This window comes from Lepidothrix coronata, unplaced genomic scaffold (genome assembly GCF_001604755.1).
Source record: "Lepidothrix coronata isolate B3197 unplaced genomic scaffold, Lepidothrix_coronata-1.0 Scaffold349, whole genome shotgun sequence".
Taxonomy (NCBI): Eukaryota; Metazoa; Chordata; class Aves; order Passeriformes; family Pipridae; genus Lepidothrix; species Lepidothrix coronata.
The window spans coordinates 169656-193163 of NW_016690529.1; the positions used below are offsets into that span (position 1 = coordinate 169656).

Below are 23508 nucleotides of genomic sequence, written 5' to 3' on the forward strand. Positions count from 1 at the left end.
TCCCACGTGTCCTGGGAGCTGCCTCTGGGCCCGGACTGCACCCACGTTTGCCCAGCTTGGGCAAGGGCAGGACAAGGAGCCCTGAGAGTGCAAGGCAGTGGTGACAATGGGGACACCCAGTGACACCCAGGTGGCCGTGGCCAGGGGGGTTATGAACAACCTCCCGTGTGAGAGTCACTCGTTGGACACCCCGATGGGACAGGGCCAGTCACTGCCCACCCTGGTGTGTGCCCTCGGTGCCAGGCTGAGGTTCAGCCCCTTAGAGCACGTCAGAGCATGGGACAGGAGGGATTTCAGCCCGTGGAGCCCATCAGGGCACGGGACAAGAGGGATTTCAGCCCATGGAGCCCATCAGGGCACGGGACAAGAGGGATTTCAGCCCATGGAGCCCATCAGGGCACGGGACAAGAGGGATTTCAGCCCATGGAGCCCACAGGGCATGGAACAGGAAGGATTGCAGCCCATGGAGCCCATCAGGGCACGGCACAGGAAGGATTTCAGCCCGTGGAGCCCATCAGGGCACGGGACAAGAGGGATTTCAGCCCGTGGAGCCCACAGGGCATGGAACAGGAAGGATTTCAGCCCGTGGAGCCCATCAGGGTGTGGCACAGGAGGGATTTCAGCCCTGCTGGGCTCAGGCTGCCCCAGGGCTCCGGGCAAAGCCCCAGCCCCGAGTTCTGAGGAGGCTGCAGCAGCAGCACCAGGACAGACTCCGGGCTCTCTGTGTGGTCCCGGCGTCCCCACCGCGGGTTTGCTCAGCTGGGCAGGGGCGGGAGGAGCCCTCCCTTCCCCGCGGGGTGTGCCAGCTCTCATTAAGGGCTCAGGCACCTTCCCAGATTCCCAGATACGGGACGGAGGCAGATGAGGTCGGTGCCCCCTCAGCCCCCCGGGGGCGTTGGCGGGGCCGGGTTGTGGCAGCGTTTTTGGGAGGGGAGGCGCTGCTGGAGCCGGGCTGTGCCGCCCACCGGCACCACCGGCACGGCTCGGCGGGGAAGGGGTTGGAAATGAGATGCAGACAGCGGGCGGGAGCGGAATTTCCCCCTGGCACGCTGAGGCGAGAGGCAGCAAGTCCCTGCAGGTCCCGGCACACGCAGGATTTTGGGGAAGCTGCCTCAGCCCAGGGGCTGCTCTCACACCTGAGGGGTCCTTGGAGGTTTTGGGGGAGTCCCAGAGCCGGGGGACTCCCTTCAGGGCTGGATTTGGGGTGGTTGGGCGACTGGGCACAGGCAGCAGCACCGTTTAACCCGCAAACTTTTGGGGTGCAGCCTTGCCGGGGCTGAGCACGAACCCCCCAGAGACAGACAATGCCAGGATCCCGAGCTCCTGCTGCCCCTGGCCAGGGCCTTGGTGGAAGGCAGGACAGGAGGTGTTTTGTCGAGGGCTGGGATCCCCCATGGCCACATTTAAAGGGTTTAAGGCTTTGTGTTGGCGGGTCCCTGTCCCTGTGGGAAGGAAGAGCAGCTCTGCCAGGGGATGGTGCGGAAAGGACCCCAGGACTGAGGTGGCCATGGGGTGACCAGACCCACAGGAAACACTTGTGGAGGAGGTTGGGAGGGCAGCGACCCCCTCCAGCCTCTGTACTCCTCCCCCCACCCCAATTAGCACGTGTCTGAACGAGGGGAATTATGGGGAAAATTGCTCTGACTCACTCGGAGCTCGTCCCTTCCTCTAGCTACTCCTTCCGATCCCGCTGCCACCACGGTGCCATCCCCTGGTGACACGTCCCCATCCACAGCAGCGTTAAACTGGGCTTTGCTGGGCTCCAGGCGTGGCTTTACCGCCGATGCTGGGTCAGCTGCTGGCCCCAGACCTCACCGGCCCCCCAGAACGACCAGTTTTACCCCCCTGTGGCTCATCCCCGTGGGAGTGTTGGGACTGACGGTGACCAAGGGCGTCCAAGTCCCCCTTTGGCAGAGTTTGGGGCATTGCACGACCCCCCGTGCCCTCCTGTGCTGGGGGGGCTGCAGGTGGAGGTGGTTCACGGGGAGTTGGAACAGCGCTAGTGGAGGAGGAACAGGAACGGGGGGACACAGGATGGGGCTGTGCCCGAGGTCGGTGGGTTCGCAGCGTCCCTGGGGAGCTCGGGCAGGACTTGGTGGCCTCTCCAAGAGCCGCGGTGTCACATCCCACCAGGTGGCAGCAGGAGGCCGGTCCTCGGCTCGAGGAACCTGAATCCCGGAATATTTTAGGTTGGAAAAGACCTCTGAGACCATCGACTCCAGCCTGTGCCCCATCCCCACCTTGTCCCCCAGCCCAGAGCGCTCAGTGCCACTGCCAGTCCTTCCCTGGACACCTCCGGGGGTGGCGAATCCTCACCTGGGGGTGGAGGGAGGCGGGATTTGGGGCTCCCCCTTTTCCTGTGCTCCTGGCTCCTGTGGCTGGGGGGTATCATCACCTGCTTGGTGTCCCCTCTTTTGGGGAGCTCCTTGGGGTGAAAGGATCCGTAAGGATTTGAGGACCACTCAGAGTGTTGGGGGGGCTCATTCTGCACCCCACCTGATCCCACAGCCCCTGGGTGACTCAGCAGAGTCCCCCACCCCACACCACAGCCCCTGCTGTGTTGGCAAACATCCTGTTGCACCAACACCCCGATCTCCGAGGTTGGTTCCTGCCTCAGTCCTGGGGAGGGTCCTGGGGTGGGTTGTGCAGGGACCAGAAGGGCTGGACACCCCCAAAGAGGGTTCTGAGCCCCCAAAAACTGATGTGCTGCAAATGGCACCCAAACCACCCTTGTCCCTTAGGATCACCAGCCCTGGTTCTCGGGGTCCATGTCCTTCTGCCCTGCAGGGTGGTGGCACTGGAGCAGCTCCACTGGGTGTGGGGGGCTCTCCCTGCTCCAGAGACCCCAGAATGCTGCAGGATGGGGTGTATGAGCTGTTTTGGGGGGTGGGATTGCAGTTGTGGCTCGAGGTCTGCCACCCTGTGCAGGGCTGAGGGAACTCCGGGCCCTGGGGCAGATTTTAACCTCCTCAGAAGGTGTTTGACCCCTCAGATGTCAAAACTGGCTCCAAAGGAAGCTGAAGCAACCTGGGTGAGGCAACTTGTGGTGGTCTTGTGTTAACCTGGGGGGGGGGGGCGGGCAGGTCTTGCTTCAGCTCTGCTGCTTTGGGGAAGCTTCTGGAAGGTTCCTTCCCGGAGCAGGGCGATTTCAGGGCTTTGACTCAGCCTTGGGAAATCACAACTGTTCCTTTTCCTCCCCCTGAAGATGTTTGGAAATGAGGCTCTGAGAGTGCCTGGGCGGCTGCTCAGCAGCTCTGGTGGTGGTTCCAGCCTGAATTTCTCTCTGGAAAGCAGCTGATTAATGACAGATGAACCTTCCCGGGGCAAATTGGGATGTTCTGAGGGAGGAGTTGGGGTTGTTCTGGGCTCTTGTCCCCACAAAACCCGGTGGCTGGACCTTACTATTGGATGCAGCCCCGAAACTTAACATGTCCACCCCCATATGGAGCAAAACTGCCCTAAAAAGGGTGTTCCTCCCAAAAAGAGTGTTTATCCATCCCCACCCATCCTTCCAGCTCCTGCCCACCACCACAGCTTGCTCCAGGGAGAACTGTGGAGTGTTTTCAGGCCTAAATGGGGTTGTTTTCTAGCTGAAAATGTCAAATTTTAGTGTCTTCTGTGACCCCTGGGGCACGTTGTGATACCTGGAGCATCCTGAGCACCTGCTGGAGGGAACCCTGAACTTCCCACACGTCCACCTCCCCTGAGCCTGTCTCCAAGGATTTTCCCCACCCGGATTTGCGGGGTTTAAGGAGAGAGGGAAGTGCAGGACTCGCCTGGAGGAAAACCCACACAGACACAGCAGAGCTTTGGCAGCCTCAGGGCAAATCTTTATTTGGCAGCAAACCCACCACACTTTGCAGAAGGGGGGGAGGGAGGTGGGCAGAGAGGGGTGGTCCGAGGTTGGGTTTGATCCTGGAGCCTTTCCCAGCCCGAAATTTTCCATGGGGGGAGGAAGCCAGGGGCTGCAGCGCGGCTGAGGGGCCAAGCCCAGCTCAGTGGTGGTGCTGGTGCTGGTGGTGGTGGTGCTGGTGCTGCTGGTCCTCCACCTCGTGCAGGTGCTCGTGGGTGGCGCTGGTGACACGGAGGACGAGCAGCATCGTCTCACAGAAGCTGATCTGGGAGTCCTTGTTGATGTCCAGGTCCTTGAAGATCTGGTCGATGGTGGCCTTGTTCTTCACGTGCTGCAGAGGAGGAAGGGACAGGGTGAGGGGGAGCATCACTCACAGCTCAAACCTCTCCTTGGGCGAAAAAACCCTTCGCTCAACACTAGAAAAGGGAGTCACAAAAATAGTGGGATTTGGGGGTGGTGTTTCTGAGCCCATTTCCAGATGGCAAAGGAGCTCCTGGGCAGCCTAACCCTGATTTTTATGGAGGAGGGGATGAGGGTCAATACCCGGCTGCAGGTTCACCCAGACCTGGGTGGGATTCCTTCCTCTGACTTTATGGAGCAGGTTTGGAAAGGGGAGGTTGGACAGGGAGGGTTGGGCAGGAGATATCCAGGTTAGGGGGGTCCAGCCCAGCTCCCTCCCCATGTGGACCCTGCTCTGGGCCCACTCACCTTCAGGTAGTTGGCAAGGTGCTTCTCAATGAGGAGCTTCAGCTCCTTCTTGGTCAGGGTGTCCCTGTCCCCCTCCCGCCTGGAGTACTGGTGGAAGACATCAATGATGACATCTATGGCCTTCTCCAGCTCAGAGAGCTGCTCCTGGCTCTGGGAGCTCTGGAAGAGAAAGGGTTGCACCAAATAACAGCAGGAGCCACAATGGATGTGGAAATCTGCCGTAACCAGGGCAGTGAGGACACGGCCAGGGGGTTTTTCCCTCGAAATGTGCCTCCTTCCTGGCACTGCTGGAGCTCCCAAACCAGCTGGTAGCACCCCAAAAACCTCTGGAGAGATACAGAGCACAAGATCTGATGTCCTGGAGCCCCTTTGGTGGTCAGAACGTGCCGGGGGGAACCTCCTCCAGGAGAAAACATCCCTCCCTGTGGGATGAGCCTGAGTGGAGCTGATTGTGCTCTGCCAGCAACCGATGGCAGGTCATGATGAGATGCTCCCTGAGGGTCTTCACACCTCTGGTGGCCCAACCAGCACCTGGAAAAGAGACCTTAAATGCACATTGGACTTGCCTTGCTCATCTTGGCAGCGGAGTGAGATCCCCTGGGGCCGGTGTGGGGCAAGTCCCAAGCGAGGGGTCTCTTATACCCTGGCTGTGAAAGGTTGTGAAATGTCCCTGTTTCATCCAGTTCCAGTCCATGCTCATGACACACTGGGCATTGCTTAAGGCTCAGGGGCAGTTCCTTAAAAAGGGTCTCTGTGGCTTTTCCCGCAAGGTCGGGGTGCCACAGACTCCACTGGGGTGGCAGGGGGTGGGCAGGGCATGGAAATGTCCCCTCAGGTGGGTCCCCTTCACCTGGTTGAGGTTTGAGCTGTGAACTTTGCCCTCACCCTGTTCCCTCCTTCCCAGCATGTGGGAAATGAGGAAATGTGGGAAAATCGTGATCAATTCTCCACCAACTCTTGCCAAAAGTCCGTTCCCTTGGGATTCTTCCACTTCACCTGGTTTTACCCATTCATAGGGGTGTCTTCTGGTGCCACAGGGCACCCACACCATCATTCCTGCCCTTCTCCAGTGAGTGTCCCCATCCCTGCAGAGCTGGGGCACCCCGAAGGGTCCCAGTGCTTCGTTACATTGGAAAAACTCCCCAAGATCATCAGATCCAACCTTTGACCCATCTATCTCCACCCAGACCAGCGAGTACCACAAGCACAGGCCTGGCAGCAGTGCCAGGGCTGCCCGTGTGACACGGGCACAGAGGTGGCACTGAGGGACCATCCCCTGCCTGCAGCAAATGTCTTTCCGTGACAGACACATAATCCAGGGCGTGTGCCTGGCCTGGCAGGGCTCCAGGAGCTCCATTTCACCTCCAGGGGTGCATTGTCCCCACCCCAGGTGTGCTCTGAGCTGCACAGACCAGGTCTGGCTGAAAGGTGTTTATTTTTTTTTTGCACTTTTTGGGACTCTGTCCTCACTCTGTGGCTTTTGTTGTTGTTGTCTCTCAGCATGGCACAGACCCAGCACAGGCGCTTTGGCTTCAGAGCTGCCAAGTTTGGGAGCAAAACGAGACTTTCCAGTGTTTCTTCATCAAAAAGCGCTGCCTGCTGACTCAGCAGACTCGTTTTGGGGTTTGTTTAACCTGCCAAGCATTGTGTTGGGCTCAGACACAAAGTGGAGGCCAAAACAGGGCCATGGACAGGCCTGGGGCGAGTTCCAGGAGCTCCAGAGGAGCTGATGTGGGGCAACACCGTGCAGGGAGCTGCTCAGAGGTGCAGTCTTGGTCTACAAACTGCTTTTCAGGGAGAATTTCTTCCTGGAAGGGGTGGTGAGGCCTTGGAAGGGTCTGCCCAGGGAGGTGGGGGAGTCCCCAGCCCTGAAGGTGTCCAAGGAACGACTGGATGTGGCACTGAGTGCTCTGGGAGATGGTCAAAGGTTGGACTTGATGACCTTGGAGGGCTTTTCCATCCTCAGTGATTCTGGGAATGATTCTGTGATACAACAGCCCCCCTGGGCTCCAGCCCTCACTGGGGGTGCTCTGCATTTCACAACAGGGTGTTCTGATGCTCAGAAGGTCTGGAGAAGGTCTGGGCTGTTTCACAACAGAGTGTCCGGGACCATCCCCGGCGTTGCAGAATTTTGTAGCAATATCAGGAAACCCCCCTTTTGGTCACTTTATCACCCTGGAGGTGGGGAAGAACAAGGGTGTGGGAGGGGTTTCCAAGGTGGGATAGTGGCTGGATCCTTGGATGTGCCCACAGGCAAGAGGAATGTGCCCCTGCGTATTTGGTTGTGACCTGGGGTGACCGGGGAGCCCGGGCAGTGCTGAGGGTCCCAGGAACATGTCCTGGCACAACTTTCTGCTGGCTCTGCACCCCCCCTTGCACAGGACTTGCACAGCCCCCTGTCCACCCACAACCCCGTCCCCAAGGCCAGCAGGGTTGGGCAAGGATCTGCTCATTGGAGGGACTGAGAGGGTCTGGGGAACTCAGGATGTGTTTCCAGGTGCCCAGGGTTGGTCGTGCTCCGAGGAGCTGAGCCCTGGCAGGGCACCCCGAGCTTGGCAAGGGTTGCAAAACTCTTTCAAAACACACTTTTAAGGGCTGATGTGGGCAGAGGGAAGAGCAGGGCTTGTCACCCCCTGGGTTATCCCCCAGGACCAGTGCCTGCCCTCCCCCCCACCCGTGGGATGCGGAAGGAATTGCCGGCACGGGAAGGACTCGGTGGATTTCAAGTGATGCTTTATTATCTCACAGGTGTGAGGGATCCCAGCAGGCAGAGAGCACCCAGAGCCCCGTTCCTAAAGCAGCCCTCTCCCGGTGTTCCATGGGGGGAGCCGAGGCTCAGTCCTGGTCGGGCCCGCAGCGGTCGGAGCCGTGGCTGATGCGATGGGCGTCGTCAGCCACCTTGGCCAGGACGATGCTGAACTCCTCAAAGGACATCTCCTTGTCCTTGTTGAGGTCGGTCTCCTTGAAGATCTTCTCCAAGTAACCACGTTGGTTCCTGCCCTGGAATTGGGGGACAGGAGAGGTTTTAGTGTGTCCCCTCCCCAGGCTCCGAATCCACCAGTGGAGACAGAGCCAGCTGGGTCCTTCCATGCCCCGGGATGTGTCTGGATCTGCAGGACACCATGACCCTCTCCTACAGTGCAATTAGCCCCTAATTAAGCCCTAAGTGGACACTTGTCCCAAGTCCCTCTGGCTGGAGGAAAGAGCTCAGGTGGCCCCACAAGGCTGACCACAGTGAACCATGACCATGGTGGGACCTGCTCCCCATTCCCTCAGAGCCACCTCAGCCTCGTCCCCCGGCACATCCCGAGGGAATGCTCCCCCAGGGAGCCCCTCTGGCACTCACACAGGCCTGCAGGAAGGTGGGGGCCTGCTCAGTGATCAGCGTTTTGAAGTCGTTGACGCTGAGGAGGTCGAGCTCTCCCTGCCGGACGCTGTAACGGTGATAAACGTCCACGATGGTCTCCAAGGCCCTCTCCAGGGTGCAATTCCCAGGGAACTGCCGGCTCTCGGCGTGGCTGTGGGTGCTGGCAGACATGGCTGAGCTCAGGAGGTACCTGCAGAAACTGGGAAACACCTCAAAGCTGTGAAATGGGCCCAAAATCAGGCACCCCAGGGAGGGGGAGCTGCCCCTGCCCAGCCCCGGAGACTGTGTTCTATTTTATATGTAATACCAATATATATATTGTGCTATTTCTATATATAATATTCATTCATTCATTTCTATATATAATATATAGTTTATAATATATAATACATTATATATATAATATATATTATAATATATTATGTTATATCATGTATAATGCCAAATTATACCTATATTACGTTATTTTAATATATATAATATATAACAATATATAACATATATTATCACATATATATATTGTAATAAAACACATGCATTATATATTATTTATATTCCATATAATGCCAGAATTTATCCTTTTTTTGCAGCCCAAACCAGCCTTCTCCCCTGCCCTGAGCAGAAACCACCCCCCTGGACTGAGTCCACGTCCAAAACTGCGTCTCCCTCACCGTGTTCCTTGGAGGCCCTCCCAGTCCCACTCACCCTGGTCTCGAGGAGGGTGTGCAGAGAGCGAATCCCTTCTGTGCTCCCGGAGCCCGGGCAGCCCTTTTATCCCCGGTTGAGGGGCGGTTTCGCCACAGTTGGTGACACACCTGCCGCAAGCAGCGGCTTGAGTTCACCTTTCCCGCTCCTGGAAATTGCCGGGTGGGCCCTTCCCGAGCCCCTCCCGGCTCATTCCTCCTCAGGCAGTTCCTGGTTGCACCCACCGGGCTTTGGAAACGCCATCCTTGCCCCAGCTGTCACCTCTGCCAGGCCCCACGTGCAGCAGGAGGGGACCCACACCGGGTGTGTGGTCACACCTTGGCACAAGTTGCCAGAACTGGGCAAGTTTTGCAACGTACCAAAAATTCACACGTTTTCAGACTGATGGGGGAGAAAGTCAGGCTGTTTTGCACAAAGCAGCATCTGCCTTTCAAAACTGGTTTTCCAGAGTATTTTCCATTCCTTTCTATCTTCACGTCACCCACACCAGACCTTTCCTCTCACTCCAGGAATTTTCTGGAGGAAACCGGGCATAAAACCAGAGGAAAAGCCGAGCTCAGGGTCTCCACGGGCTGGTGGATGAGCCACCAAATGTTTTGCAACTGTCACCTCTGTGTCACCCGTCCAGAAGAATGAGGAGACTCTCAGAAGATTTAAACCAAGACAATAGATACCAGGAAGAGGAGAGGACCAGCAGAACAAGAGGGTAACCAGTCCTGTTTGAGGATGCTCCTCATGTGGCCCAGGGGCAGTGGCAGGAACTGTTGCATGAGTTTTATTCCCGTATCCCTGACTCACATTATTGCTCTTTTTGTGTTCCGACTCCGCTCATTAGGGACTGTCAGCAGTCCCAAATTGTATCCTCATTCCTCAGCCAACAGGGAAAGCCTTGGGCAGGGTTTGGAGCGCTTGTGTAGCCCCCACATGTGACATCTGGGCCCTGAATTCCTGGTTTTCCTCCTTTTTGTTCCCCAAAACCTGTGGGGGGGCAGCTCACGGTGCCCAGGTCTGCAAGGGGAGCAATGCCCAAGTGCTACCAGGGTGCCCTGGCAGGACAGTGAGTGGCATCTGCCTCCAGGGGACAAGGGCTGCTCCCCAAATCCCTCGTGGAGCCTGACAGCAGTGATCTGTGTCACGGGGTGCAAGTGCCCTCACAGTGGTTGGGTTTCACGTGGGACGGGCTCCTGGTTTCGGCTGATATTGGAAATGTCGGAGCCTCCTGAGCCTGAGAGTTTCCCCCTCAGTGCACAGTCACCAGCACAGTCAGGAGCTCTTTGTCACTCCTGTTTCTCCCCCCAGGAGCCCACGGTGACCTTTAGAAGTGCCAGGACTCGGGGGGCTGTCGCCCCACCCTATAAAACCCCCCAGTTTCATTGTGCAGAGTCACCACTGCGTGTGACCAGGGCAGCACCTCCGAGGAGCTCCTGCTACGGAGCTGCCCCACGTCAGCCCCCTGGAGCTCCTGGAGCCCCTCGGCCTCGTTCTCTGCTGGGCTGGGGCCAGCTGGTTGCTTTGGGGGTTGCAAAAGCATCACAGGCACCCCCAGGATGTGACACCTCCAACTCCAGGGCTGGGGCTCGGCAGAGACCTGGGGAAGGACACCCCCCACTGCTGTGCTTCACCCCTGGCATGTCCTGGAGCTGGTCCAAAGAGGGACTGGGAGAAGAAGGGCTGGGGATGTTCCCCACCTCTGTTACCCCCCTGGCACATCCTGGAGCTGGTCCAAAGGGGATTTGGGAGAAGCAGGGCTAGGGATTTTCCTGTGCTTCACCCCTGGCATGTCCTGGAGATGATCCAAAAAGGGACTTGGAGGAGAAGGGCTAGGAATGCTCTGGTGCTTCCCCCCTGTTGTGTCCTGGAGCTGATCCAGAGGACTGGGAGAAGCAGGGCTGGGAGTGCTCCAGCTGCTCCTACCAAGGACACACTCACTGTCTGCTGAGGTAGAGGATGCTGGGACCAACCACCCACTGAGCAGTGGGAGCACACTGGGATCTGACCCCCTTCAGGAGCCCACACAGCCTGTTTTGCTCGGTGGGGACTCCCCACTCTGCCCAGAGCAAGATCCCCCTGTGCCACCTTCCCCTCCCATTGCTCCTCCAGCTCAATCTGTGTTTAATCCCCCCAGCCATGGGTTGGGTGAGAATCTGGAATCCCACCCACCCCCGGAGCCCTCAGAACATGTAACAAGATGCATTTGGTGCTCGAAGTAAAGGATTTTATTTCAGTGCCACAGGTAGAAGCAGCTGACAAGGCTTTGGTTCCAGGGAAGGGATGCTGGTGCTGGGAAAGCAGAGCCCCGTGGGCACAGACACCCCAGGAGACGCTTCAGTTCCGGGGACGGCGGCCGTGGTCGTGCCCGTGGTCGTGCCCGTGGTCATGCCCGTGGTCGTGCCCATGGTCATGGTCCCCACCAGGGCCCTTGTGGGACCTGTCATGGGCATTGATGGCCACCAGGTTGAGCGTGGTCATGAACTCAGTGAACTTGAGGCGCCCGTCGTGGTTCCCGTCGGCTTTGGTGAAGAGCTGGTTGATGTAGTCGTCAGTGCTCATGTTGGGCTGCAGCAGGACAGACAGAACAGGGCTCAGGCTCACCCTGCCAGCCCTCAGCTGGGAGGACTGAACCCCAGAAAAACCCTTCTTCCCTTTGGGAAGCCCCAGCCCCAAGGAGGGCACCATTCCCACAATGCTCGGCTCTTCCATCCCTGGAAGTGTCCAAGGCCAGGTTGGAGCAACCTGGTCTAGCAGGAGGTGTCCCCATGGCAGGGGGTGGAATGGGGTGATCTTTGAGGTCCCTTCCCACCCACCCCTTCCATGATTCCATGACCTTACCGGCTTGGTGTCGTTCAGGAAGGGCTTGGCCGTCTCCTTCAGCAGCTTGGAGAACTCGGTCTTGCTCAGGTAGTCGTCGATGGGGCGGTTCAGCACAGCATACTGGTGGTAGACGTTCACAGCACACTCCAGGGCCAGCTCCAGGTCGGTTTTCATCCTGCTGGGAAGGGACACACAGCAAAACATCAAAGCAGGTCAGAGGAGGACTGGCCTCTCTCCTGGCCCATCCCAGTGGCACTTCCAGCACCACAAAGGCACCCTTTGGAAGAACCTACTCACCTTGGAGGAGTTCTGGGCTCTGCAGACGGTGCGCAGGAGGAGCAGAGAGAGCAGGAGCAAGTGATGCTGCAGAGGAGACGACGCCTCTTTTATACTCTCCCTGAGCTATGATTTGTGACACCCTCAAATCTCCTCCGGGGCAGCAACCCTGGGAATTGTGCAAGGCTGCTCAGCACGCCCAGGTGGTGACTTCTCGGCTCCAGGAACTGGCTGCTCTCCCTGTTAACGAGGGAGGGGACGCCCCAAACTCATCAGGACAAAACAAGGAAACACCAAAACTGACGTTTGTGAGGAGCCGTCACCGGGGGTCAGTGATGATGCAGCACTGGGACATTCCTGCAGAGTTTGGGGGGTCTGTGGAGATGATGGGAGACAAATTTGTCTGGATCACACCTGTGAGGGTCTCCAGTGGGATAACACTGGGCTTACCCAATGGGGGATGAGGTTCATCATCACATTTGCCCCGTCGTTGTTGAGTATGGATGGAGGTTTGGTGGCCCCTCTCAACGTGCTGCTGGTGGCCAACACATCCCCCCCATCCACCTCTCCAAACTCATGAGAGCATTCTCCCTGCATCACTTGTCCATAGATTTCCATGGAGTCAATCCTGGGTACAAATCCAGGCATGCCAGTGTGTGGGAAACCTTCCAGCTGGTCTGAGGAGGTGGCACTTCCCAGCAGCTCTAATTGCTGCCCGATGACAACTGAGGGCATTGGCAAACCCTCCCGACTCTCAGCTGTGCCCCTCGGTGTTGGGGGGATGCTGCCACACGTGGGAGACCCCCTGGTGTTCCCACTGCCCAACCCTGCGTGACTTGAGGGGGCTGGTGGGGAGCCCCTCATCCCAAATCCAGCCCCGGGTTGGCCTTGGAGGCTTTTGGGGAACGGGAAGGACAGTGGTGGTGAAACATCTCCCTGTCAGCCTCTTAATCCCGGAACCAGCACCCAAGGAATCCTCAATTGCAAAAGAGGGAAATAAAGGGACAGGTTTTCTGATGGAAACGGGCCAGGAAGGGGACCCACGTGCCCCATCCCCACCTTGGCCCCAGCCCAGAGCACTCAGTGCCACAGCCAGGCCTTCCCTGGGCACCTCCAGGGCTGGGGGCTCCCCCACCTCCCTGGGCAGCCCCTGCCAAGGCCTGAACACCCTTTCCAGGAGGAAATTCCTCCTCATGGCCAACCTGACCCTCCCCTGGCACAGCTGGAGGCCGTTTCCCCTCATCCTGTCCCTTGTTCCCTGGGAGCAGAGCCTGACCCCCCCCCAGCTCCCCTCTCCTGTCAGGGAATTCCAGAGCCAGAAGGTCCCCCCTGAGCCTCCTTCTCTCCAGGATGAGCCCCCCCAGCTCTACATTTTGTGGTGGCTCCTGGCCACCCACACACACAACCCTGGGGGCATCCAACGGGGGGGCACAGTCCAGGCTGGACAAACCAAAGCCATTGTGGCATCTTCAGTGCTTCTGGCACAGCCCGAGGTGACCCATGAAGGCTCCCAGCAGGGTGGAGGAGGGGACACCCACATCTGGAAGGGGTTAGTTGTACATCTGGAGCCCAGCACACAAGCCTAGATGGCTAAAGCTCTTCACTGGGGGGAAAAGGGGATCAGGGGGAGGAAAGGAGATGTAGAACCATGAGAAGGACGAGCTCAGAGCGGGGCCGGGGCTGCTCCCACAGTTTATAGCCCTGGGCTGAGTGTGCCCTGTGGCAGCCTAGGAGGGCTGGCTGGGTGCACAGGGAAGTGGCTCCACAGCCCCACCCTGAGCAGGAACGCGGCTGAAACCCCGCTCAGGATTTACTGGGGAGGGGAAGGGACGAGGGTCCTGCGTGACAGCCCAGTGCGGCGGGTCCTGCCCCACGGGGTCAGACGCTGACTCTGCCTGAGCTTCGCAGTTACGGCTAAAAAAGAGTCGTTCAGCCTTTGTTGCCGCTCCCGGAGCCGCTAATCCCTGGGAAACCTCCCGCCTCGCTCTGTGCGGCCGTGAACAGCTCTCGGGGCTGCGGGGTGTTCAGAGCCCGCCGCTGACTCATCCCGAGCGGCTGCCAGGGCTCGGCTCGCGGGCGGTTCCCGAGGGCTCAGGGAACGCGGTGTCCACACCAAGGCAGAGCAGAATCCACTCTGGGACCTCCCTCGTTCCCACTCCTCACCCCGTCCGTGCAACCCGCCCGCGGGAGGGAATCGGGGTCTCGCCCATGGCCACAACACCCCATCCCTGGGGCACGAGACCCCCGTGGCAAAGGGAGCAGGGACTTGGTTGAAATCGATATTTATTGAAATGGCATCAGGAGGACAGGGGGAGGGCCTGGGGAAGGTGCTCCCCGCTCATTTCCTGCGCGGCATCTTGTCCGGGAGGTCCTGGAAGAAGTCGTTGCACATCATGGCCATGCAGGCCAGGAAGGTCACATACTCCTGGAAGTCCACCTCGCTGTCGCTGTTGCAGTCCAGGTTGCTCATGAGCTGCTGTAAACTGGCCTCGCTGGTTTGTTTCTGCCCGGGGGAAAAACGGGGTTAAAATCGGGGTTCGCATCCAGGGCCACATTCCCAATCCTGGAATCGCCCCTGGACATGGCACCTGCAGCCCTCCACTCACACTGAAGCTTGGCAGCTCCTTCAGGAGCATCTCCTTGAGCTCGGCCTTGCTGAGCTTGTACTTGTCCCCCTCCTTCCCGGAGTACTGGTGGAAGGTGGTGACCATCACGGCCAGTGCCTGCTCCAGGGGACTCGCCATGGGGACACCGGGAGACCTGGAGAGACAAACAGCTGAGAGCAGAGTTTGGGCCTCCCCCGTGCTGGGGGGCAACAGCGTCTCCCACCCCCAGACCGGTGCCCCATTCCTGGGCACACACTGGGATGCACCATTCCCTCCCTAATTCCAGCCTCCCGCTTCCAGCCAGGCTGGAGAACCCCCAAAAAGGCCGTGTCAGAGGGGAAAAGGGGGGGTCACAGCCCCTTCCCACCCAGGCCAGGCAGGGGAGGGGCTCAGGTGCTTTTCCAGCCCTCGGAGGTGAAATCCAGCCTTGGAACTCGGCTCCCCCAGCAGGAACCTCCCTCTCATCCCCGAGGGAAAACCTCTGCCAGGGGACCCCGCTGTGGGATGTGCCACCGGCAACATCTGGAGAGCAGCTGTATGGGGAATCGCGGGGAAAATACAACTCACCGAGAGCTCAAAGGGAACAGCGGAGGACGGGAAGGGCGGGAGAGGAGACGGAGCCGGGCCACGGGATTTATAGCCCCGCCTGGGCCACCTCCCTCGGCCCCGGGCGGGGAGGAACCAACGATCCAGCGCCCGCTGGAAAAGGAGGAGAGGAAAGCCCGGGAGCAGCCCTGCCTGCCCCCCTCCCCCCTCAATTTTCCTGCTCCTGGGGGTTGGTTGGGGTTAGAAAGAACAAAACGTGCCCCTGGGGCTGGGCAGGGACCTCCCGGTCCAGGAGAATCCCTGGGCACACGGGATGAGTGGCGGGCACCGCATCCCACCTGTGCCAGCGCGGGCAGGTGGGGCCACATGAGACGGTTTTGGCAGCATCCCGAGGGATTCTGGAGCCCAGCGGGGTCTGTCCATGGAGGGGAGGAGTTGTGCTGAGGGTTTTTCTGTCTGTTTTTGACTCTCCTGGCAGCGATTTTGTTTCCTGGCTCTGAGGGCAGCGTCACAACGCCCCGTTGTGTAACCCGGCGCTATTTCGGTGCCTGCGTGGCCCAGGCACGTGTCAGGAGCTGTGGAGAACACCAGGAACCGGCAGTTTCCAACCCCTCAGACGTGGGCTGAGGGCTGACAAAGCCCTCGAGTGCCCCCCCCAGCCCCCTCAGAGGGAACCTGCTGCTGTGGGGAACAGAGAGAGAAAAGCAGGGGATGAAGCTCCGGGCTGCTCCAAAGCTCAGTGGGATGCGAAAGCTCTCCAGACACCCCCTGACATCTCCCCAGGTCGGGGGTTTCTTTACATTTTGGCAGGAGAAACCCCCAGCCTGAACCTCCTCCCCTCATTAGTGCAAACTGGTGTGAGTTACTGGGAGGGGCGGAAGCTCCTGGGGCTCTTCATAAAGACTCTGGGAAGGGGCAGAGCAAAGTTTGGAGCTGCTGGGCAGGTGCTGGAAGGACCTGGAGGGGCTCAACAAGGACCTGGTAGGGCTCAATGAGGACATGGGGGCCTTGGGGAGAACCTGGAGAGCTCAAGGAGGACCTGGAGGGGCTCAGGGAAGACCTGGAGGGCTCAGGGAAGACCTGGGCCCTTGGGGACAGGCTCTGCCAGGGGTCTGCTCTGTCATGGAGTGGTGCAGAGGCTTTGTGAGGGTTTTTTAAATCTGGGATGGTTCCTGTGGAAAAGCCAAAGAGCAGCTGCTGCACCTTCTGCAAACCAGCCCAGACCTGCCCGGAGCTGCCTCAGCGATGGGAGGAGGAGGAAGGGGAACCCTGTGGCTCCCGGTCACATCCCAGGAAATTCCTGCCTGTCTGCGGTCCCGGGGCTCCCTGGAGAACTCAGGGGGGTCGGGTTGACCTCCAGTGCAGCCCGCCAGCACGGGCCCACCCCCAGGAGGGCTGAGGGTCTCCTGGAGGGGTCTGGGGACACGCTCTGGGTTCGTGTCTCTCTGTCCAGTTCCTCCACCCCAGTTTCTCTCCCCAAACCCAATGAGGTGCCCAGGGCAGCTTGTGCCTGCCTAAAACCCACGGTGGGCACTCAAACCTCAGCTGTTTCGACCCAAAGTGCACTGAGTCCCTCCCTGAGCTAGCAAGGACAGCTCAGGGGGGGCATCCAAGCAGCTCAGACTGTTTTGCTCAGACTCCTCCAGAAAATGCCTTCCGGGGCTGCATCACAGCATGGAAAATCCCAGGGAGCTGGAGGAAGGTATGAATCACCCTCTGCCCGTTACCCAGCAGGCACAGAACCCCTGGAGCACACCCAGAACTGGGGAAAGCTTTTATTGAAAGCCCCTCTGGGCAGGGGTGGGGGGTCACTTCCTGCGGTGCTGCTTGCTGGGGTCGTCCTTGAAGAAGTCGTTGAAGCCCATGGTGATGCAGGCCAGGAAACACACGTACTCCTTGAAATCCACCTCGCTGTCCTTGTTGTGGTCCAGGTCGTTCACCAGCCGCTTGAATTCCGCCTCATCCATTTGTTTCTGGTGGGGCATGAGAGGTTTTGGGGTGTCCCTAACCTGCCCTTCCAGCCCTGCTCCCCTCCCCCTGCCTGGAAGGAGGGTTTTCCCTTTGCCTTTGGAAGGAGGTGGCCTGGAAAGCTGCACCTGTGACAGGGCAGTGCTGGAGCAGCTGCACCAAATGTGCCTCTGGGATGTGGAAAAGTTGGGCTAAAAAACTTCTCCTCCCTCTTCCCAATTTAAACCACAAGGTTTTAAAGAAGGGGAAGTTGGGGGTTAAAAAAATTATTATAAAGTGGAAATCAGAGCGTGATTTCCTTTGCCAAACTAAATATTTCTGAGGGCATAAAAAAAGCCAAATTTCCTTTTGGGCTGAGGCTGCTCCAGCTCAGCTCCTCCTGGTCTCATCCTTCCTCCTCCTCCTCCTCCCCAGGGCTCTCCTCGGAGCACGAGGCTTCTCTGGGCTGCATCCACCATTCTAACACCTCCCACCCTCCCCTGGGCACCTCCAAAGGCCGCCCAGGGATGTCCCTTGTGGCCACTTACGCTCCCGAAGATGGGCAGCTCCTTGTTCAGCAGGTCCTTGAGCTCGGCCTTGCTGAGCTTGAACTTGTCCCCCTCCTTCCCCGAGTACTTGTGGAAGGTGGTGACCATCACAGCCAGTGCCTGCTCCAGGGGACACGCCATGGCCAGCCTGGGGGGCACAGCAGGACAGGGGCTCAGGGTCTGTGCCCCCCACCCTGCCCAGGCTGTTCCCCTGCAGCCCCCACAGCCCTTGGGAGGGTTTGGGGTGCAGGGAGGAAGACGAGCAGAGACTCACCTGGTCAGCAGCCGTGAGGACACACAGGATGCTGCAGCCGGGGCAGGATGGGCATTTATAGCCCCGTGGGGGTGGCACTGCCCCCGTGCCCCCCCAGGCTTTCCCAGCAGCTCCACCAGGGTGGTTTCGCCCGCGCCCCATTTTTGCCTAATGAGCTGTGTGATCCCATTAGAGGGGGGGATTTGGGTGCTGGTGGGGTCACCAGCCCATGTGCCCTCTAAACCATCACTGCACTGTCCCTCACACCCCCAGCATGGGTGGTCCTGAGCAATCCCTTCCTGGTGACCCCAATCCAAGGAAATATTTGGGGCAGGGGGGTGACAACGGATTTATCTGAGCCATGGGCTGGGGTTCGGTGCTGCCTGGTGGGTTCCTGAGCTTTAGCACCTGCTTAGCACCAGGCACAGGGTCAGGATTTGTGCTCCCCCAGGAGAGCCACGTCCTCCTTCCAGTCCATCACCTTGTCCTTGTCGTTCTCTGGGTCCTTCAGGAGCACCCAGAAGCTGAGCTCATCCCCTTGTCCTTGGCCCAGAGGGTCACTGAGGTCAAGGACCAGGGCACAGGGGGGCATCAGCCATGCCAGGGGGGTTTGTGTGGTGTCCCACCCTTAAGAAGGAGGGATCACCCAAGATTCTCTGGGATTCCACAGCTGGGCACATGGAGGGACCTGTTTTAGGGAGCAGCAAGACCTTCCCTGACCTCCACACCCTGCTAGGGTTGGGAAGGGACACAAGAAAGGGGAATATTCTGAAATGTTCCCGTTTGCTGCACCTAGAAATGAGGTGTTGGGGTCTGGCTGCCCCCACGCTGAGGGTCCGTTCCCGAGGGACCCTGAGGATCGAGGCTGGATTGCCAGGATTCCGTGGGAGCAGCGGGAGCGGGGCCCAGCCCAGCCCCACAAACCGCGGGGTGAGTCACGGCCCGGCCCTCGCCCCACGGGGATTCCTCGGCCGTGACTCAGCCGCGGCTCTGCCCCGCTCCCACGGCGAGAATCCCGGTTTTCCGGGGACCCCCGGAGCTGCGGGGCCGGGCAGGGGGACAGGCAGGGGACAGAGATGCTCCTGCAGCGGAACGAGAGCAACGAGGGGTTGGCTGGGAGGGGATGGGGGTCGCGGTTTCACGGTGCCGTCACCCCCCTGCCGTGCGAGTGGGGCTCGTGGGGGGCAACCACCACGCTCGTAGGTCCACGCCCAAGTCCCTTCCCAGTGGAAAATCCCCGGAAGAGCCGGAGCGGCTCGGGCTCCCTGCCCGCACCGTGGGCGTTGCGGAGCGCGACGAGCCCAACCCTGCTGAGCACGGGGGTCCCTGGGGGTCTTTGGGGGTCCCTGGAGGTCTCGGCACAGCTTTGCCCCGTCCCCATCCCGGGTGGGGGGTCTGCAATGTGCCAGGATGCAGGACGGAAATGGGGGGGTCCCCCGAGACACGCCCCCCCGGGGTCGGGGCAGCCGCGGAGCCGCTGGCATATGGAGCTGTAATTCCGGGCTGCCGGGGACCCCCTCGGGGACACAGAGGGGGTCCCCCAGGAGAGCTGTGGCAGCGGCCGCCACCCCTCTCCCCAGGCAGAGGGTTGGGTTGGGGTGTGGTGGGCGCTGGGAGTGCGGTGTCTGCTGACACCTCGTGGTGCTCCGTCAGCCCCGCGGTGACCGGGACGGGCGTTGTCACCGGGGTGTGACTGTGCGGGCGGTGGGGGACAGGGCAGACCCCCTCCCTCGGCCCCCCCGCCCCCTCAGAGCACAGGGAAGGCAGAGCCTCAGCGTCACCCGCTTCTCCTCCGGATTTTATTGCCGCAATAAATAACCACGGGGGTGTCACCCGAGGGGGCCGCGCCGAGCCCCGAGCGCCGGCCGGGGCACTCCCTCCACCAGCCCGGGCACGGGGAAAGGCCCCCTTTGCTCAGGAAGACCCCCCGCTCTGAGGGGGGGCTGCATGGGGAGAGGGGGGTCCCGGCTGTGACGGGGGCTCTGCCAGCGGAGCTCTGAGAACAGGCAGAACTCAGGTCTCACATGAGGGGAAACCTCTCCCTTTGCTTCTCGCCCGACAGGGCTCGTGTAAGGGGAGGAGGGCAGGGCAGGCACGGCGAGGAGGAGCCTCGCGTCCCCAAATCCCACCCACAGGGTCGTCCCGCCTCCGTCACAGCCCGGCACGGCTCGGTCGGCAGAGCCCTGGGGAGCCGAGGTGGCCCGGGGCGAGCTGGGGCTCGGGGAGGGCACAAAGCGGGGGGGGTCGTGGAGAAGCAGGGGGGTCCAGGAGGGTCCTGTGCAGCGGCTACTTGGTGAATTTGATGCTCTGCTCCTGCTGGCGGATGATCTGGGCGATGGGGCTGGCGATGCCGCCTATCAAGGTCCAGTACTCGTCGAAGCTGATGCGCCCGTCCTTGTTCTCGTCCAGGTCGCAGATGAGCTTGTCGGCTGCGCGGCGGTTCCCGGTGTCCTGGGGGGAGAGCAGAGCCGCTCACACCGGGGTGTGGGGCAGGGGGACCCCCTGGGAGCGGCAGGGGCAGGACCCCCCGGCCCCGCCCGCCCCGCGCTCACCGTCAGCATGTGGTTGAGCTCCCGGCTCAGCATCTTGCGGAAATCCTTCTTGCTGATGCGCCGCGGCTTCTTGCAGCAGCAGCAGCGGCTCGAGTACTTGTCAAAGTTGTTCACCAGCACCTGGACGGCCCATTCCAGCTCCGTGCACTGCGACATCGCTGCCTGAGGGGGCAGGGGCAGGGACGGCGCTGAGGGACCCCCCCATAGCAGCCCAAAGCTCAGGGCTGAGCAAGGGGGTCAGCACGAGCCTCTCAGCAGGTGAAACCAGCCTGGGACCAGCCATGGATTCAGCCTGGAATCAGGCATGGACTCAGCCTGGGACCAACTATGGATTCAACCTGGAATCAGCCATGGATTCAGCCTGGAACCAGCCATGGACTCGGCCTGGAGCCAGCCATGGATTCAGCCTGGAATCCATGGGAAGCCTGGAACCAGCCATGGATTCAGCCTGGAATCAGCCATGGATTTGACCTGGAACCAGCCATGGATTCAGCCTGGAATGAGCCATGGAAAGCCTGGAATCCATGGGGAGGCAAATAGGTGGTGGTGCCTGGGTGCTCATCTCCCCACGTGGTCCAGGATCACCCCAAAACCCCTGGGTGCCCCCCGTGCCCACCCCGCCCGCCCCCCCGGCAGCCGCCCCCGCGCGTGTGGGCCGGGTGGTAATTATGGCCCCGGGGCCACGGGGCTGAGCAGGGCCCGGCCGCCCTTCCCAGGGCTCATTAGGCAGGAATGGGGCCGGGACCTGTGGCGGGACAGGGGCAGGAATTACCAGCCAACCCTCCTCTTGCTTCACGGCTCCAGGAACAGCCTGGCAGGGCAGGGCCAGGCCCACCTGAGCCCCCCACAAGCACGGCCCAGGCTGCCCCCCAAATCCCGGGGGTCCAATCCTGCCTGATCCCTGCCCGGGGTCTCCGTCCTCCCTCCTCCGTCCCGAGGCTGCCCCAAGTCAGGAAGCTCCGACAGGATGGGCCTGACAGGATGGTCCCTGTCACGGGGTCCGGCGGCCACATCCCAGGAAAGCAGGGACGGGAACTGCGTCACCTTGTCTGCTCAGGGCTCTTTCCTGCCTGGTCAGTGGCCAGGACTTGGAGCGTGTTGCTCCCTGTTGTTCCAGGTGGATTTACACCAGCCCTGGGTTCCAGCACTGACCATCGTGGCACCGGTGGCCACATGGGTGTTGGAGGAAGCCAACGGGGTGGGCTGTGTGGAGCCCCAAGGGTGGCCCAGCACTGTCCCCCTCTCTGGGGACACCTCCAGAGGGTGTTTGCAGCCCAGGGAACAGGCAGGACCTGCCCCGTGCCCCAGCCTTGGCTCCTGTCCCCTCCCTTTGCCCTGATCCTCCCCAGTTCAGCCCCAGGCCGAGGACGGTGGCACGTCAGGGTGGTGACACGAGACATGAGGCTCAGCCCCAGGCTCATCCTTGTCCCCAGGTGTCCTCCCATGCCATCCCTGTCCCTGTGAGAGCCCCCGCTGTGCCACACTGCCGTGGCCCAGGGTCACTCTGTCATTCCAGGACTGGGGACCATCCCCAGCTCTCGGCACTCTGGCCTTGGAGCTGTCCCAGCACTGGCAGGGCCACGAGAGCCTCTCACCAGAGATTCCAGCTCCTCCCAGGTCATTCATCACCAACAGAGGGGATCCAGCAGCACCAGGGCACGAGCACCCCGTGCACTGTCACCCCTGCACCCACCGGGGACCCCAGTTTGGTGTCACCAGTCCCCTGCCACCAGCACCCAGCCCATCCTCGGGGCATTGTGGCGGCTGCTCTGCTGCTGACTCATGGCACCGGCCCGGCAACCATGGAGAGCCCCGGGGCCAGCTGGGGGCACGGGGACACCATGACCGGGGTGGGGCACAGGGACACTGGCACAGCAGGGGGACACAGGGACACTGGTACCATGGTGGGACACAGGGGCACTGGCAGTGGGGTGGGACATGGGGGCACTGGCAGTGGGGTGGCACACAAGGACACTGGCACCACAGTGGGACAGGGGGACACTGGCAGCAGGGTGGGACACAGGGGCACTGGCACCACAGTGGGGACATCACTGGGGTGGGATACAGGGACCGGGATGGGACTCTGACGCTGCAGTGGGACATGGAGACACTGTCACCACAGTGGGACATGGGAACACTGTCCCCGGGGTGGGACATGGGGACACTGGCACAGCTGGGCACCACGTGAGCAGGATGGGACTCGCCAGCTGCTCCACTCCCACCACCACAGTCCCGTCGCTTCTCCCTCTCCTTTCCCCTCTCCTTCTCCCTTCCCTCTCCTTCTCTCCCTCTCCTTCTCTCCCTCTCCCTCCTCACACAGTCACATCTGCCCATAACCAGGACCTGCAGCTGGACACAACCCCAGCGCTCCCTGTCCCCCTGCCCAGCACCACAACAGGAAAATCCCCCTTTTCCAGAAGCCATACCCCACTGGCAACCCCAGGTCAGGCTCTCCAGAGACAGTGGAGGCTGACAGATGCAGAGCACCCTCCTCACGTCCCAGATCCCCACCGTGATCCCCCAAATCCCCCCAGTCCCCTCCACCCCGGCCCCGCGTGCAGAGCTGCCGAAGGACTCGGGGGATTTCCAGCACCCAATGTGCAGCAGCACATCCCAGGCCTGCTCCTGGTTAAATATTCACCCCAAAAGGGGCTTCCCCATCCCGGGGGAACTGGAATTCCCGCTGGAGCCTCACCTGGCTCATTCTGGGGGTCCTGCTGTGTCCGCCTGACGCCGGTTTGGCAGCTGGGAGCTGATGTCGCCCGTTCTCTGCTCACCTTGGACCCATCCCGCAGGCCCAGCCAGGTTTTTAAAGAGGCTCCCACCCCTCCCTGACGTTCCCAGGGCGTTCCCAGGCCTGGGCTCACCTGGGAAAGGGCTCCCTGGGATTGCAACACCGAGACGGGTTGGTGCGAGCTGGGACCCGCGGAGGCTCCAGTTCCTTCCCAGGGGCTGCTCTGTGTGTTCGTGGCTGGGGAGGTGTTTGGGGACCACCCCAAAAGACCCCACTGGATGGACGGCGTGGTGGTTGACCAGGCACAGAATTCCAGCCTGATCCCAGGGTTTGCAGACCCATCCAGCAGTGCATCAGCCAAAAGCCTGGCTCCTCCATCTCACAGCTCATCCCACCACCCCCCCAGCTCCAAACCACCCCTGGATCTGCCTGGCAAGGCAGGGAACATCATTTTTTTGAACCAAAACCACTTGTTCTCGTGGGTGAAAGGGGCTGACACGGGTCTGGGGGCCCTGGGAGCACAAGCACCAGCTCCGGGCAGGGCCATGCCCAGCTCTTGGCCATGTCTGGATGCACTGGGATGAACAAGGCTCTTCCCAGCT

At 60.6% G+C, this 23508-nt stretch overlaps 6 protein-coding genes across 7 annotated transcripts; all 6 read right to left on the minus strand.

The window, feature by feature from the left end:
- Positions 1-3811: 3811 nt before the first annotated feature.
- LOC108509251 (protein MRP-126-like) lies at positions 3812-5158 on the minus strand. Its single transcript, XM_017838596.1, has 3 exons — positions 5128-5158; positions 4562-4720; positions 3812-4184 (listed from the first exon to the last, which is right to left on the minus strand). The coding sequence occupies exons 1-3, from the start codon at positions 5134-5136 to the stop codon at positions 3996-3998; spliced, it is 357 nt and encodes a 118-aa protein (XP_017694085.1). The 5' UTR covers positions 5137-5158; the 3' UTR covers positions 3812-3995.
- A 2128-nt stretch (positions 5159-7286) lies between these two features.
- LOC108509255 (protein S100-A8-like) lies at positions 7287-8112 on the minus strand. The gene is made up of 2 exons (XM_017838599.1): positions 7908-8112; positions 7287-7561 (listed from the first exon to the last, which is right to left on the minus strand). Exons 1-2 carry the CDS (start codon positions 8097-8099, stop codon positions 7397-7399), a joined length of 357 nt encoding a protein of 118 aa, XP_017694088.1. The 5' UTR covers positions 8100-8112; the 3' UTR covers positions 7287-7396.
- A 2846-nt stretch (positions 8113-10958) lies between these two features.
- Positions 10959-11756, minus strand: LOC108509241 (protein S100-A9-like). The gene is made up of 3 exons (XM_017838585.1): positions 11742-11756; positions 11463-11622; positions 10959-11189 (listed from the first exon to the last, which is right to left on the minus strand). The coding sequence occupies exons 2-3, from the start codon at positions 11616-11618 to the stop codon at positions 10959-10961; spliced, it is 387 nt and encodes a 128-aa protein (XP_017694074.1). The 5' UTR covers positions 11619-11622; positions 11742-11756.
- Positions 11757-13989: 2233 nt separating this feature from the next.
- Positions 13990-14978, minus strand: LOC108509262 (protein S100-A4-like). The gene is made up of 3 exons (XM_017838617.1): positions 14894-14978; positions 14327-14480; positions 13990-14223 (listed from the first exon to the last, which is right to left on the minus strand). The coding sequence occupies exons 2-3, from the start codon at positions 14462-14464 to the stop codon at positions 14059-14061; spliced, it is 303 nt and encodes a 100-aa protein (XP_017694106.1). The 5' UTR covers positions 14465-14480; positions 14894-14978; the 3' UTR covers positions 13990-14058.
- A 1702-nt stretch (positions 14979-16680) lies between these two features.
- On the minus strand, positions 16681-17654 carry LOC108509261 (protein S100-A4-like). Its single transcript, XM_017838616.1, has 3 exons — positions 17642-17654; positions 17368-17515; positions 16681-16845 (listed from the first exon to the last, which is right to left on the minus strand). Exons 2-3 carry the CDS (start codon positions 17506-17508, stop codon positions 16681-16683), a joined length of 306 nt encoding a protein of 101 aa, XP_017694105.1. The 5' UTR covers positions 17509-17515; positions 17642-17654.
- A 1752-nt stretch (positions 17655-19406) lies between these two features.
- Positions 19407-22965, minus strand: S100A16 (S100 calcium binding protein A16). 2 transcript variants are annotated; one of them, XM_017838614.1, is made up of 3 exons: positions 22868-22965; positions 20173-20334; positions 19407-20071 (listed from the first exon to the last, which is right to left on the minus strand). In XM_017838614.1, the coding sequence occupies exons 1-3, from the start codon at positions 22874-22876 to the stop codon at positions 19907-19909; spliced, it is 336 nt and encodes a 111-aa protein (XP_017694103.1). In that variant the 5' UTR covers positions 22877-22965; the 3' UTR covers positions 19407-19906. The 2 variants fall into 2 exon arrangements, with proteins under 2 accessions (XP_017694103.1, XP_017694104.1); XM_017838615.1 differs by lacking the exon at positions 22868-22965 and adding an exon at positions 20945-21125.
- Positions 22966-23508: the final 543 nt, after the last annotated feature.